Consider the following 15,694-nt stretch of genomic DNA (forward strand, 5'->3'; position numbering starts at 1 on the left):
CTTTACACTGCCAAAATGATGGGAATAGAATCCTACTTCCACATTTTATCTTCAGTGCTGAAGGCTGTGTCTCTGGGTAACATGTTGTAAAGTTCAATGTACCTAACACTTCCTCTCAAGCTCCCCTTATGTGTGAGGCTCTTACAAAAATAACCAGCTACAGTCTGTAAACAGTGTGGGTCCTGAAGGAAAAATACTGTCAAAGATCAATCTAAGTCAATATACAGAGGTGGAACTTGGGAAATAGTAGTCTGTGTTGGTGATGTGTGTGGTATAAAGAAGATGGAGTGACCAGGATTTGATTTTCTGTGGTCCCTCACTAAGCCTTCACTGAGAGTGAAGCTCACAGCAGTCAGCAGCCCTGGGTGTGAACTGTGGGGTGCTGGCATCTGCACTGCAAGGGGGGCACTCTGCATTGCATACTGCTGCTGAGGTTCCTCCAGGAAGAAAACCTCTCTGACCCAAACTGGATGAGTTTATGTGCATTCTGCAAGAATATTTGCAAGGCCAGTTTGCACTAAAAATACCCTGTCCTGCTCACTAGTGTACCTGAGCGATGTCTAGCTTTGGTATAGAGCTGTGATTAAGATCTCAGTCATTATTTCCTTTCTGTGTGACTCAGTTCCTTTCAGAGATTAAAGTGGAGATAATAGTATTTCTTCTTATCTAAGAAGTACATTGAAATGTGAGGATGGAAAGCACTGTAAAACTCTAAAATAGAAGGATTTTTTCACTTATACTTAGGACTATGGCTCCTTTTCCTTTTCTCTTTTTCTTTTCTCTTTTTCTTTTTAGGTTGGAAAGCCGCTTACTGATTTGTGTCTCTCCTTCTTACCTGCCTAGAGCATGACAAGTAGATGGTTGTGGCTTTAAGAGCATCAGGTTTTTAAGACACATGAAAAAGTTTAAAATATGGCGTAGTTCAAACAGAACCTTTGATTCCTTAATTGTGCTGATCATGACAGAAGAATGTAAGAACGGTTTATAGCAGCATTAAGGAGAACCTAATGAAATGTGCAACAAAATAGTCATGATACAGAAAAATAAATATTTCTATCCCCATATATTTAATTTTATTGAATATTATATGATTTAATTATCAAAGCACAGTAATAACGACCCATGCAATACTAATGACTATTGGCAACAAGGCCCAAGAGGACACACAGTCTAATTAACTTTAATAAGATGGATTTAATAATACATTGGATTAACATCTGTTAGAACAAAGTATAAAGATTTATTGTTCTCTGAATAAATATTGACCTCTTGCTCTCAGGTCAATAAATCTTAAGCTTGTGTCCACTTAAATTAGTATCTACTTATTACATTAGCACTCTTCTGTTTCCTATCACCAACTTCACTAGGAGGAGAGGGCAGCTGCACTTCTCTCCTTCTGTATCAAACACTTATTTCAGGAATTGAAGGTAAACATTGAATTTGCAGATAGAAGAAAAAGGATCTGGGCCCTAAACTGTCCTTTCTTCTCATAAAACTGTCCTTCCTTACTGTTGCTTCATAAGAAATTTCAGAAATGTTCAGAAAAAATCAATTACTATTAATGCCACAGAAAAGGTGTACAGCTTGCATCATCTGCATGATTAAGCAGTCTTTGTACTTGTGTTATGTGAGTGCTGTCAAAAATATTTTTGGGGTTGAGTGGGAGGAAATCCTGCTCCTTCATACAAATCCTGCTCCTTTTGAGATACAAAGTTGTTTCTAGGACTTCGGATTCCATTTTGTGCTTCAGATATTTAAGCACAGATTCCTTTCTAGGTGTAAGAGTTTCAAGAGGAAAGAGATGGAATATATTTCTTTTTCATGCCTACAAGGGAGCAATTTCTTGTTACGCTCCAAAGGGGTCAGTATGGTTAGAAATATCTACAAGTCTAAAAAAATTATAACTGAGAACCATTCCTCTAAACCAGTTAAAAATCCTTGAGACTGATATCCATTCAGCAGATATTTAGACCCTGCATTCAAATTTAATAGATAATTTAGTAGTTGATATTAATAAGGAAACATAGGTTAGTCTAACTCTATCAAAGGTGAATTTAGCTATAAAACTCCCAGTGACTTCAATAGCAGAATTCTGTACGTGAATGTTGATTAATGTAGAGAAACTTTTCGAGACACACTGACCAATCAGAAAATTTATAAATTTTTGTAGGAACACTATTTGTATTTATTGAGTTCTGCAGAACTTTTTCAATAATAGAAGTGGGATCTATCAGACTTTAATGGATAAGGTTTGTATAGCAGATCATAATTGCTTTCAAAACATTGTTCTTGCTCTCTCTCCTTCTCTGTAAGATTATGTATGCTGGTGCAAAACCTTGACAAAAACATGCAAGTACTTTACCCTGCTTTTATTTTCTTTCTGATTGTGTGTGATTTATAGGTAGATGTGGCACTAAGGGAAATTGTGTCATTTGCCATGGCAAGTAGGGAATACCTGGTCAGACTGGTGAAAAAATAAGGTCCTCAGGGCAATTTGGTGTACGGGACTAGAAAATTTCACCTGTGCCTCTGAATACTGAGCTATAACTATATCTCTAAGGGTTTAGGCCCAAGGTTAGCAGATCTTTTATCTTTTATTTCGTGTATTCCTTTGAGGTAACAAATCCTTGGAAAATGGATTCTAAATTTTGTGCCCAGTCTGCTGTTCCCCCTTCAACTGACCTTAAATTATCTAGGGATTGAATGCAGTCTAGTTCTACTTACCTCAGACTGTTATTAATCATCATTACCTATACTGTGAGTCTTTAGTTTGCAAATACTCATAGGTGCAAATCATTATTTTCCTTTCATTTTTCACCCTTTCAGACTGCAATAGAATTGCACATTTTGACACCCTAGAGATCCTGCTTTGTTCTTTCAGTTTCCTGGTCGTCCATGCATTAATCACAGAGGTTTGTAACATATGTTGGGTTTCAGTTGGGGATTAAAAAAAAAAGATAAAACAGCTCACTGGGAACGAGGAGAGGAGCAAGGCTGAGCTGGAGTGAACATTGTCTGGGGGGAAGATGTACATGGGAAAAATGTTGTGTTGACTTTGATAGGGCTCAGTGGCTTTTATTTCACAGCCATATCAGGCTTCACAAAATGGAGTCTCAGGTAGAAAAGCAATTTTGATAACTAACAATTATTGGTCTTGTATTTCACTGTGTGGAGGGGAAAATGGGATCATTTGCTATATTAAATTAGGTGACTACCTAATTGTTGATTTAGACAACTACCTTGCTTTTGTGTTAGCATTTTGGGTCATGGTAGGCACCATCCCTCATGCTCCCCAAGGAATTGCATGCAGCCTCTGAGAGTCAGTATGATGACTTTAAGGAGAAAAAAAGAAGGTATGAAAGTTACCTAATTTTAGGTCTTTAGATCTAGTTAAAGAATATGCATTTCTGCTCTGTAGTTCTTACTGTAGAAGGTGCTGATATCTTATACCAGAAGCTGACTTGTGCAAATAGTAAATAAGATCTTAACAGTGGGGAATAATTCCAAGTTTCTGAAGTGATATTACTTTTTCTACACTAGAAGCATGTTGAGTTCCTGAACTTGTGTCACCATGTAATGCAAACATCTCCTGTTGTAAAGTGTTTCTCCCAGCCCCAGACATTCACATTGCACTATGATTTCTTTATTCCCTCAATGGAGTGGAAGGGAATCTCAGCCCTGTGAGTGTAAACCAAAAGGATAGGTTTTTTTATTACTCTTGCTTTCAAGATGACATGGTACCCTTTCATCCTGGATGGAGAAGGGGAGCTTTGGCAGGGTTGAAAGACTGGAAATCCTAGTCACTAAAATGGGAACTTAATAAAATGGTGCACAAAGAACCTTGTGTAAGCTTCAAAAGCTCTTAAAATAATTGCTTTTATAAAACCAGTAGTGCTCAACTCTTTTGAACAGATCAGAACACTGGAATCATAGTGTTGTGTGCTAGCTTCTGGTGTTATCTTAATGCCTGCACTTTCTATATGGCTTGTTAATAAGATCTTGGTAAAGCAACACAGAAATGACAGAAAAATAATAAGAATTCCATGTGAATTGTCTTGAAAAACCACATGTGCTCAGACAGAAGCAGACGTGGGACTATGCACCTGTTGCTCACCAATGTACTTTTTAGCTGCAAGCAAAAACACACACAAACTTGTTCAAGTGCTGATTCTGTTCTGAGGGCTGTTTGTCCTGGCTCCTCCTTTTAAGAGGCCAATACTTTGTCTGAAGGCTATTTTCTCTTGCCTCTTTATGTATAAATCTCTTCATAAATGACCAGCCTAAAGAAGTCGTTGAAGACAATCAAAATCTGAAGCCAGCCCACCATCTCCTATTATTCAGGGACTTCTGGGATTTATAACAAGTCCTCTGGCAAAAAGCAGTGGATGGGAAGATGATGTACAATGTATGGTAGTGTGGACATAGTGTGCAGCCCTGAGTGTGCGTCGAAGGTGCACAGAGAATGTTGGTTCTGGGACAAAAATGCAGCAGCATCTGTTCTTCTTTGGTATGTTAGTTGCCCAAAGAACGTGGAAGTGGTTAGTGCTATTTTGACAAATGCACTTATTTCTGCTTTTTTAGCTGCAAGCATAAAATGTACTTTTTAGCTGCGAGCAAAAACACACACAAACTTGTTCAAGTGCTGATTCTGTTCTGAGGGCTGTTTGTCCTGGCTCCTCCTTTTAAGAGGCCAATACTTTGTCTGAAGGCTATTTTCTCTTGCCTCTTTATGTATAAATCTCTTTATAAATGACCAGCCTAAAGAAGTCGTTGAAGACAATCAAAATCTGAAGCCAGCCCACCATCTCCTATTATTCAGGGACTTCTGGGATTTATAACAAGTCCTCTGGCAAAAAGCAGTGGATGGGAAGATGATGTACAATGTATGGTAGTGTGGACATAGTGTGCAGCCCTGAGTGTGCGTCGAAGGTGCACAGAGAATGTTGGTTCTGGGACAAAAATGCAGCAGCATCTGTTCTTCTTTGGTATGTTAGTTGCCCAAAGAACGTGGAAGTGGTTAGTGCTATTTTGACAAATGCACTTATTTCTGCTTTTGTTGCGTGGTGTGGCACAAGGGAACACTGGCGCAATAGTGTAAGGCAATAATTTATTAGTGGTTTAGGGATGTGGGCCCAGAACAAATTCTAGACAAAAGAAAAACATGTTTGGGTTTTGCAGAGAGCCTTGGCTACAGGAACAAAGCTGTGATTGGGTGTGCAAATATTTGGTATTTCGATTGTCCTGGTTGCTGTGACAGCTGAAAAATGGTCTGAGTTTGTTTTTAATTATCACCAGGAGGGGAAAAGCCTGTTTTAAAGCCAGCAACTGATGTTGCAGCAAAAGGCAAGAAAAGATATTTAACAGTGGGGAATACACTTCCTCGGTGTTAAAATATGATGAAAGCACTATAATTTCCAAATATTTATACTATTCAGCTAGTTTTGTGATTACAGCCAACCAAGAAAAGTGTTTTGTTCATTTGTATTGCATCCAGTGATGGATATTAAAATGTCAGCTACTGTTCTTACATGATATTGACTGGTAATTGATATCAAGCTTATCCTCTGCAGCCACGCTGGGAAATGCAGCAGGCATGTTGTGTCAGGTCTTTGTGAGACCTGCTTAACACAAAAATTATAAAATGCATGTATCATACCTTGTGAATGCTCTGCCCACTTGTATCATGGTGTAGTGGGTTGGCTAATTTCAATAGACAGAATCACAGAATCATTTAGGTTGGAAAAGGCCTTTTAGGTCATTGAGTCCAGTCATTAACCCAGCACTGCCAAGTCCATCACTAAACCATCTACACAGCTTTTAAATACACCCAGGGATAGTGATTCAATCACTTCCCTGGGCAGACTCCTCCAGTGCCTGACAGCCCTTTCAGTAAAGAAATTTTCAAATAATCCCATCTAAGAGCCTCCTCTGGTAAAACTTGAGGCCATTTTCTCTTGTCTTATTGCTTGTTACTTGAGAGAAGAGACCAACCCTCACCAATGTATGACCACACAAAGACTTCACTGGAATGAAGAATGGTTATATAGGAAAAAAGAAGTGTGTTACCCAAAAGAGATGTAGTAATTTGTCCAAACAGCCTCTGGCAGGGTCTGGGACCAGTCCTATTTGTGGAATCTGTATCCAGTACTTCAAACCGTTGTTCTATCATTTAAGCAAGATAAGAAACTGTATTGTGAAAAACCCCTGAAACTGATAGATCATTATGTAAAAATTTAAGATTGTGTCAAAATACTTCATAAATTGGGGTTTTATTGACTTTTAATTTTTTTGGTGACATTTGCTGTACAATAGTTGTTTTGTTCTTAATATGCATGAATTCAAACTGGTCATTACTAGCAGAAAGAATAACTTGTCAGGCTTTGAACAGCCAATAGTTGCCTTTAAAGTAAAAATCATGAACTTCCAAATGAAAATTTGCCCCTTCTGGGGGAGACAAAATAGATTTTTGTGGTCAGATGAGAGGGACTGTTCTGTATAAACTTGTCTTCCATTGCAAGGAACAATTTAGACAAGGACACAAAATGTGTTTCCCATATCTGTGAAATCGTGAGAATGTGATCTTTCCATTTTGTCAAAAGGGCAGCTTTTTTGTCTTTTAGCTACGAATCTTCAGCCAGTTCCTCATGTGGTGTTCTGTACCTTGGAAAATTTAATCAAGGCTGTATTTGAGGAAGAGAAATAGTTTGAGCTGCTGATATGCTCCTGTTCTTCCAAAGCTGTCTAGCCTGCTTTTATGGATCCCTAGAAAGGTTATTGATTTACTGTGAATGTGACTTTCTGTAGAAAAAGCTGAAAGCTGTTTGCAAACTGCCACCTGAAGCAGAGGCTTAAGCAGGAAATTTAGATAATTACATTCTCTTTCCATTGAAGTGCATGGCATTCTGGAAATTAATATCAGGGGAAGCAGAATGGGGTCCCGTGAGTTACTGCTGGCAGCAACTGGAACAGCCCTTCAGCTTCATGTTGCAGAGATGCTCAGCCACCTGGGAACTATTCAAAAGATTTGGAAAAATGTTTCTGATAGCAGTTGCCAATATCAACACTAGTTTTTGTAGGCGTTCTGTCTTTGCAGTCCTTGCTGGGTTAGCACATTTAGACTCATCCACTCTACTCAAAACTATTCACAGGGGATGTCCAGACAGGTCTGGCCAACATAATGGGCAGTCCCTTGAGTTTTCTCATACTTTCTTCTCTTTTCTGAGGGACAACAATTCTGCAGATGTTTTATTTAAGCAGTGTCAGCACTTTTGATCCCACATACTTATGGTTGTACAAATAATTAATTTCTTTTTTGCTTGGCCATTGAATTGAGAAACTGGAAGAAATTCTTAGTTTGAGTTGATCAGAAAGTTGTTTTCAGGCAAGCTAAATGAAGCAATTCACATAGTTTAGATTTTCTCTGTCCTTTTCTACGGGCTTTAATAAAAATGGGTCAATTTTCAATTGAATTTAAGTTTTAATTGAAAACAGTATTTTGAAACAAATACTCAAAATATGTTTGTTTCCAAAGTTTAGAAAAAGTTTAGTCTTTTCTGGTTTCTTTATTTTTTCTGGCTGATTATATCTTAGGCTATTTTTCAAACTCACATTTTTTTTCCTCCCCCAAAGCACTATATTTTCATAAAATCATTGCTTAGCAGAATACTTTTACCCAGCATTGTTAGGAATTTTGCAACTCACTCCTTTTGCCTTAGTGTTAAAAAAAAAAAAAAAAACAAAAATGTAATGTTGTTTTTAAAGCTTATAGCCTCTAGCCTACAGCTTGGAAAAACTGTTGTGATATGTAATATCAGGCATGACTAGAGAAATCCAGCTGGAGTCTGTGAGAATGAGAGCAGTAACTGGTGGCATCCAGGTAACAAATGTGTCAGGGGCAGGGAATATAATTTGTGATGGGACAGTTTGAAATTACTCAATTAGGTCTAAAATGAGGTCACTTACATTAAAGGAGGATACTAGAGAAAGAAATTTATAATCAAGGTTGACATGGTCTTCCATTATCAGCAAGCCAGTCTGCAGTTGTCCAGCCTGAGATTTCTTGCACGTTCAGCATATCTGTTAATTGCAATTGCCGGGGGCAACATTAACTTAGAAAAGTAGGGGGTTAATTAAAACCAGTAGGTGCTGATTTCTTCGCTTCAGAAAAAAAAAATAAATCCAAGATAGCATATTCTGGGGCATTCTGCTTCTCTTTGGGACAACTTATTTAGCTATCCATGCCCAGCAGCACCAGTGCAGCTGGGGCTGGGGGCTCGGTGCATTTACCTCATGTGAACAAAGGAGCCAGATCACTCTGTTTTGTTCTTTCACATCCGAAGGTATCTGCCATTTTGGACCAAGTGCGTAACTTGAACTACAAACTGGTATGAACAAAGGAGCCAGGTCACTCTGTTCTGTGTTCTTTCACATCTGAAGGTATCTGCCATTTTGGACCAAGTGCGTAACTTGAACTACAAACTGGTGATAGTGGGGTATGTGTTTTAGAAGTCAATGAGATGTGCTTTGAACAAATTAAGCACTTTGTTACCTATACTGTGATTTTTCTTTTTTGTTTTGTTATTAGAATAAAATCTACAAACCAGTTCTTACAAATGTCCATAATGTTCACCAAAAGGCAGATAATGGTGAATGAATTCCAAAACATAATACTGTTCCATGACTAACAGAGTGAGAACATTACCTGTTTAACAGAGCTGCTCTGCCTCTTTCCCTTTGCACAACAAACCCATGTGCTAGTAGGCTGTTCTTGGCCTAAGAAAAAGGTTTGCATAGCTTGACCAAGGGTGAGAATGGTTTTGGAGGACTTGCTATTTGGAAAAAGAAATTTTCTCAAATAGGACTTTCATCAAGTCCTCTGAATAGATTTTTATTGTCCAAATTTGGGAGCTAACTCTTGGAGACACTGGGTATGGGATTCTCCTGGTGAGAATGTGCTCTATCCTTTTGTTGAGTCAGACTGTAATGGTGGTTGCTGAAGTTTGCTATGCTGTTATAACCTTAGCCTGATGGAGATTCTTAAAGTGTTGGAGAAATTTGGATTAAATTTCATTGATGGATCAATTAGTAGGACACAGTGGTTTAAAGGTAAAAAAAAATGTTGCACTGTGGTGTGACTGTGCAGAATCACTTTTATCAAGGATACTTGAGATATGGAGAAGGACATCTGTTGCTCTTCTGGTCCCTGTGGTGCACTAGATACTTCAGCTGTAGTGTCTAAGCTGATCCCAGCTACTTATCATACTGCTCTGTGTGTGTATGTGCTGGGAAGAAGCATTGACATCTTCCATGTAAATATGTATGAGGATCAGCTGTGGTCTGGACACTTAATAGAAACAGCTTAAAGTTTAGGGCTAAAACTTTTTATTGTTGGTAGTGTGGCTGAGTGCTGGCTGAGAGTGGGAAAAGAGATTAACCTGTCACTCAAGTAGGTAGAGAAGCAGCTAAACTACTCTGCAATCTTTGTCCTGTTTTAAAAAGCTCTGCTGTCAGAAGAAAGGGAAGTATGAGCTGTTACAGCAGCTGTGTAGCTCTGCACAGCAGACTGTGATGCACCCATCAATCCTTAGGAAAAGCCCCCTGTGCTCTGGCTGCACAGTGTACTGTGGGAAACTCTGGTGTAGAATGGCCTTGCACACACGGCACCTCCTCCCCGCATTCTGAGGTGGAAGAAGAACCTGTCTGATAGCTTTTACTCTGCTGTAGTGAGTATTTGAAACAATAATCCCCAGGGTAGATTAGCAGGGGAGACTAGCAGTGGGAAGGAAGAAGTGAAGGGAGCAAAGGAGAGAAGAGACCTTCAGGTTTAGTGTATATTACACTTAAAATTCTGAGACTGCTCCATGGATGAGCCACATAAAGAATTAGATTTACAATTTGAACAAAGTTCCGTAGGAAAATAATTTGACTGGTGAAGCAATCTCACTCTCACTAAATTGCTTTCCAAGGAGCCTATCCTGAATGGGACTGTGCAGCTCTTTCTGATATTTGAGCATCCTCATTTCTCATTGACTTCAGTGAGAATTAAACTCATTGAACTCCTCACTAGGCAATTAGTTTCTTACAGGTCTATTTTTTCTGCTGCAAAGTGGTAGCTGCCTTTCCCTTCTGTTAGCAGTCATACCCTGTGCCACTCAAGTCCCAGCCTCAGCATGCAGGTATCATTTAATGGTTCTTTTGTGAGACATGTGCTTAAACATTCGAACATAGATTCTGTTCCTTATTGTTTTCTGTGGATAGGATCCTTGACACTTTTGTTACACTGACTGCACCACTTTAGCAAAAAGTACATGCAAAATATGTGATGGAAAGTCTTTCCAAAACCAATCCCATCAAAAGCTTAGAAATCAGGGTAGTTTTTTTTTTTGCTTTATTTGTGTAGGAAGAGGTTTTTTTGCTTTCAAAAAGGGATGAACACATTTCAAATTAAGAGGACAGATTCATAGCATGGAGGATGAATGAGATAAGAAATGAGGTAATGTAAATGAGGTTTTTCTACCTTTCCTTACCATGAGAGAAGACCTACAGAAATGCAGTATATTTACGTCCTCAAATTATTGAAGCTGTAAATGTTTTTGCTTTCATGGCCTCTGTTTGTACTACTGCACATTTTGGGATGATGGATTATGGAGCATCAGGTGTTGGGATGAAAAGAATCAATAGTGTGATACAAAAGATGAAATAACTGTGATGGAACATCAATAAAGGCTAAAAGCTGCCATAGGGATTTGAATCTTAAAGAAGAGCCTGAGAAAGTGTATTAAGAAGAATTCACTTCTCCCCTTGCACTTGTAGTGTCTTTATTCCATGAGCAGAAGTCACCCGGGGGCTCTGTCAAGGACAGAGGTGGAGGAATTTTTCTTTTCTGTGTATACATGGTGCCCAGCACACCACCTCTGGGGCACGATGTCATAGTGTCAAGGTAATGTCAGGACACAAATGGTGTAGGTGCAGTTTGGAATATGTTTGGTCTGAAGTGGAGAGGATTTTACTTTGCTTTTTAAGAAATAAATTAAATTAAATTTGTTATTAATTTGCATGCTACTCCCACAAGCAAACTAGATGAATACATTTAGAAGTAACTAGCTGCAGTTCATGTCCGTGCTGTTGGGATGTTGTTCTGAGGAAATGGCAGCTGCTCCTCTGCTGCTGTGACCCATTCTCAGGGGACTTGGCCACTAAAGAAACACAGTAAAGCTAGGCTATTAGTGTTGAGAACTTTATCTGTTTCTGTCTGAGCAAAAAAGCTACTGAAATATGTAATGTAAAAATAAAGCTATTAGGTAGGTTTGGCATTTCATTTTTCTTTTGCAAATCAGGCACAAAGTTTAAGAGCTGAAATAAATTAATGCAGAAAGCAAGGTTAGGTCACACACCTATTTTCTTAGTTCAAAGTCAAATAATCACAAATAGAAGAAGAACTCACTCTTCTGAAATGCTTTGGTGTTATTACTAATATATTAAAATGCAAGCTCTTTTAAAAAATACTCCTGTCAGAATACTTAGTTCTGCCTTCCAAGGTCTAGTCCAGCAATGCATTTAAGCTTATGACCTATTTCAAGCGTGACAATGCAGAACTACTCACATGATTTAAGCTATGCACAAGATTGATTGGCCAAAGTCATGAGCCCTGCTGGGATGAGATCAAATTCTTTGCCATAGGACCTGACTGCCAGTCTCTCTCATGGGGTTTTTTCTGTAGTAAGATTTCATCCCATGCAACACAAGAGTGGTGTAGCCAAAAGCTACTCACATCGTAAATCTACGAGATGAAATCTTATGTGCCAGAATCAGGCCTTGTCCTTTAATATTGCATCACACTGAGTTTTTTGGCAACTTGAGTTTCACAGGGGTTCAAAGCAGAATGTCCTCTAGGAACAGCTGCTTTGCAGATGTGGTGGAGAAGGGTCATCAAGGGCAAGAAGTCATGCTTAACCTGGTTAGCACAAGGAGAAAAACCCTGCTTTTAACCAGCTGCAGCTGATGTTCTTCCTGAGTTCAAACCTTTGATCTAAAGGAGGAAGAGTAGGGACCTTAACCCAGCCTTTCCCAGGTCACTGATGAATGCCTCAAGCACCAGGTTTAGATCTTGCTCCAATTCTTTCAGGAACTACAGAACACAAGTGTCTCAGTGGTTTAAACTTGCAGGTCTGGGCTTGGCTTTCCTTGGGGCAGGCTGCAGGGAAGTCAGGCAAGGAGTGCAAAACTCAGTTCAGAAAACTCCGTAAGTCACAAAATACACTTCCTGCCCAAACATGCTGTATTTCTGAGTGTGACACCAAACAATTTTTTTTTTTTTTGTCTCTACTTCTAGGTTGCTCCTATAATTAAGGAGAGGATGATGAAGAAGGGCAGCATGATGCTTGGGTACCAGCCTCACTGGGGCAAAGTCAACTTCTTCCGCCAGGTGGTTATCAGCCCACAAGTTAGCCGAGAGGACATGGACTTCCTGCTGGATGAAATCGAGCTTCTTGCTAAGGACTTGTAGCTGTAGCTCCACAGCATCAGGTGCTGCTCAGGTGTGATATTTATGGAGAGAGTGGCAGCAGCATTCTGGTGCTATTTTCTGAAAGGTAGTAAAAAGCTTGACTTATAGTTTGGAAACTGTCATTTTGCAGGTTGGTGTTGAGAACTCTGGAGGTAGAACATCCCTTCACAGAAAAGCATTTGCTGGCAGGGGCTGGGGGGCAGGCTGGTGCTTCCAGCACAATTGCTGCCATTCCAGGAAGTGTTTCCTCAAGAAGGGAGTGCTTCTGAGAATGGTGTCTATGCCCCAGGAAAGGCAGCTATTTACTGGGTGCCTGTGCACAGTGTAGCTCAAACTGGTCACTTATGCATGCAGGCAAAATTCCTCTGAAGTTGCTGTTACAAGTGGATTTGTCAGTGAGCCTTAATATGCTAGTTAATTCTCTTATCTACTCTGTCAATATTTTAGTTTGGTAATTAACATGATAAGACTGGAAATTGTGAACTCATGTGAAATTGTTTCCTCAGGGCTACCTAACTAGGTGCCTTGGCCAGGTTTTCCACTGTGAGCACAGGCAGTCAGTAAAATGAGGCTCAGTGCAGTCATTGCACCAGGAGGAAGCTCCTGCACAAAGCCCTGAGTAACCAATATTGACCCTGCTAGGAGCAGGCTGAGTCAGATGACCTTTTATGGTTCCTTGCAACCCATAGGATTTTGTGATTCTATGAAACACAGTCATTTGGTCCAGTCAGTGTTTGCCAGTGCTGCCCATCTAAAATATCACCACTTTAGGAGAGCTGAAAATATTGGAATAACATTTAGAGCTTCTTACTTCTTTGTCAACAGGAGTTACCTATAATTTCTGAATTGCTGTTCACCTTCATTAATTTTTAAAGTGTAAAGATTTATTTAGAAGCTTTTAGATGCACTTTAAAATTTTAACACAGAAAAAATATATATTTACCTGGAAGATACCTATTTTTATGCATGATTTCTTTATGTTAATAATATAGAAAAATTGCTTATTTGTCATTGTATTTTCCTACAGATTTGAGATGACACAATCTTATGTTATCAGGGTATAATCTGTAATTTTACTCTGCTATTACAGTAGTGGTGATCAGAGAAGGTCTTCCTGTGATTTTAGGGTATTAACAGCTTGAACATTTTTGGTCAATCTTAAATTACAAATTAAGTTCTGCACTTTGTGTTAATAATTAGAATATACTTTTCATCTGTTTTTTATTCTGTAAAAATAATACATTTTATAAAGATAGAAATGTATTTCTTGTGATGAAGTTGTTGCAGCAAACCAGTGGAAACAGCCATGTCTTTCACCTTGTAATCAACGTCTGCTCAACGTTAATGTTTTGCTGTTTGTTCCTTATTCTGTATTTGAAATAGCACTGACCACTATGAACCTTCCTGCTATAATGTTTTCTGTCCTCCTGAAAGCTGTTTATAAACACAAAGCTTCCCTGTTTTCATTTCCTACATTGTACTAGGATCCAACATTGCATGAAATTCCTACTTCCAGTCTCCAGGATGATGGTGTGCAGAGCTTACCAAAGTCATGGTAACCAAGGGGGTCACACAGTCAGAGCAGCAGTTAAAAGCAAGGGTCACCTGCAGCCTGTGACAGGTGCCCTTAGCAGTGTCCTGGAAGTGGATATACTTGTGCTATCATTGTGACACACTAGACTTTAAGCAAAACTCATGTTGATAATAAAATAAATATCACAATGTGGCCCCTGGGTTTTGCTCTTCAGTACCTACAAATCACTCTATCATTTGTTGACGGAGTGTGCTTCTGGCTATAGCAGTTATCCTGATCTTGGAAAGCCTAAATGCAGGGCCCATAAGGCTTTTTTTTGCCTCCCAGTCACTCTGGGTGGAGTGCAGAGTGCACAAGGAATGCTGCATAAAGGAGACAACTTTGCGCTTTCATTTTGAGTTAGACAGGACCATTACCCCTTCTCCTTCTCTTTCTTTGACCTTGAAGGCAAAGACAGAATACAGTGTCAGGATGTTTTTTTATGGTCCAGATTCTTGGTGAGTACCTGATTTTTTGATTCATGGAGAAGTTATAACACCTTTCATCAGCTAAGAATTTGGTCTGTGGTGTTTTGTTACACCACCACTATCAAAGAAGTGTTACTGTCTTGTTTCTCTTCATGTTCTCCAGACACAAAACAAAAAACAAATTTGTTTTGTTACACCACCACTATCAAAAAAGTGTTACTGTCTTGTTTCTCTTCATGTTCTCCAGACACTGTGACATTTGTGGCACATGTCAGGCAGAAGTAACACAGTTCCTTTCTGTAGCAGTAGTGGCTATAGTATTTTTAAATCAGAGTAAACTGGAACTTTTTTATAGTTGAAGAAAATAAGTTTCTGATCAACATGTGCACTGATTTCTTTGAAGCTATAGTTAACCTTCCAGTGTGATGTGAGTACCTTATCCAATCTCCATATATTTTCCATTGTTTCTGACCTCTTACCATGTCCCAGGTGCACAATATGATGGTTTCATTTCAGGACTAATGTAATTTGTAGTATTTTTAAATGAGAGTAAACTGGAACTTTTTTTATAGTTGAAGAAAATAAGTCTCTGATCAACATATACACTGATTTCTTTGAAGCTATAGTTAACCTTCCAGTGTGATGTGAGTACCTTATCCAATCTCCATATATTTTCCATTGTTTCTGACCTCTTACCATGTCCCAGGTGCACAATATGATGGTTTCATTTCAGGACTAATGTAATTTTCTCATAATTGCTTATGTTGGAGTAGTATGTACAAAATGTCTATTTTGTAGCTGGTGATTTTAATAAAAAGTGAAGTAAATGACACCCTTATAAATACAGGCTGTCTTTGTCATTTGTCAATCTAAAACTGCATATACAAACACAGAAGTACCTCTAAGCACTCCAGATAAATAGCACTTCAGCTTTAAAATGTGAAACCTAGTTTAAGCCTGCTTCAGGATGTGGTTTATCTGTGTGCTGTGCCCACATCATCTTTAATAAACGTTTTGGGTGAAAACATGTCACAATTTATCTTACTCCTGCTTTCAAATGCAGAAGCTAAATTGTCTGTGCAAAAAGACATTTAATTTTTTTTTTGCTATTCTAGCTAGTTGGGATTGGCCCGTGAGCTCCCTCTTATAGTTACTGGCAAGCTCCATCACTCAGGATGCTAAACAAAG

The 15,694-nt window shown here is 38.9% G+C and overlaps 1 protein-coding gene across 2 annotated transcripts in view; it reads left to right on the top strand.

The window, feature by feature from the left end:
• GADL1 (glutamate decarboxylase like 1) overlaps nt 1–14,660 on the top strand; it is an 83,180-nt gene extending 68,520 nt beyond the window's left edge. For both annotated transcript variants that reach the window (XM_039711158.1, XM_039711148.1), the window contains one exon: nt 12,332–14,660. In XM_039711158.1, the coding sequence (XP_039567092.1) occupies nt 12,332–12,505 (174 nt within the window). In that variant the 3' untranslated portion in view covers nt 12,506–14,660. The remainder of the gene's footprint in view (nt 1–12,331) is intronic.
• The last annotated feature ends 1,034 nt before the right edge of the window (nt 14,661–15,694 follow it).

This window comes from Passer montanus, unplaced genomic scaffold (genome assembly GCF_014805655.1).
Source record: "Passer montanus isolate IOZ18808 unplaced genomic scaffold, ASM1480565v1 scaffold10, whole genome shotgun sequence".
NCBI lineage: Eukaryota > Metazoa > Chordata > Aves > Passeriformes > Passeridae > Passer > Passer montanus.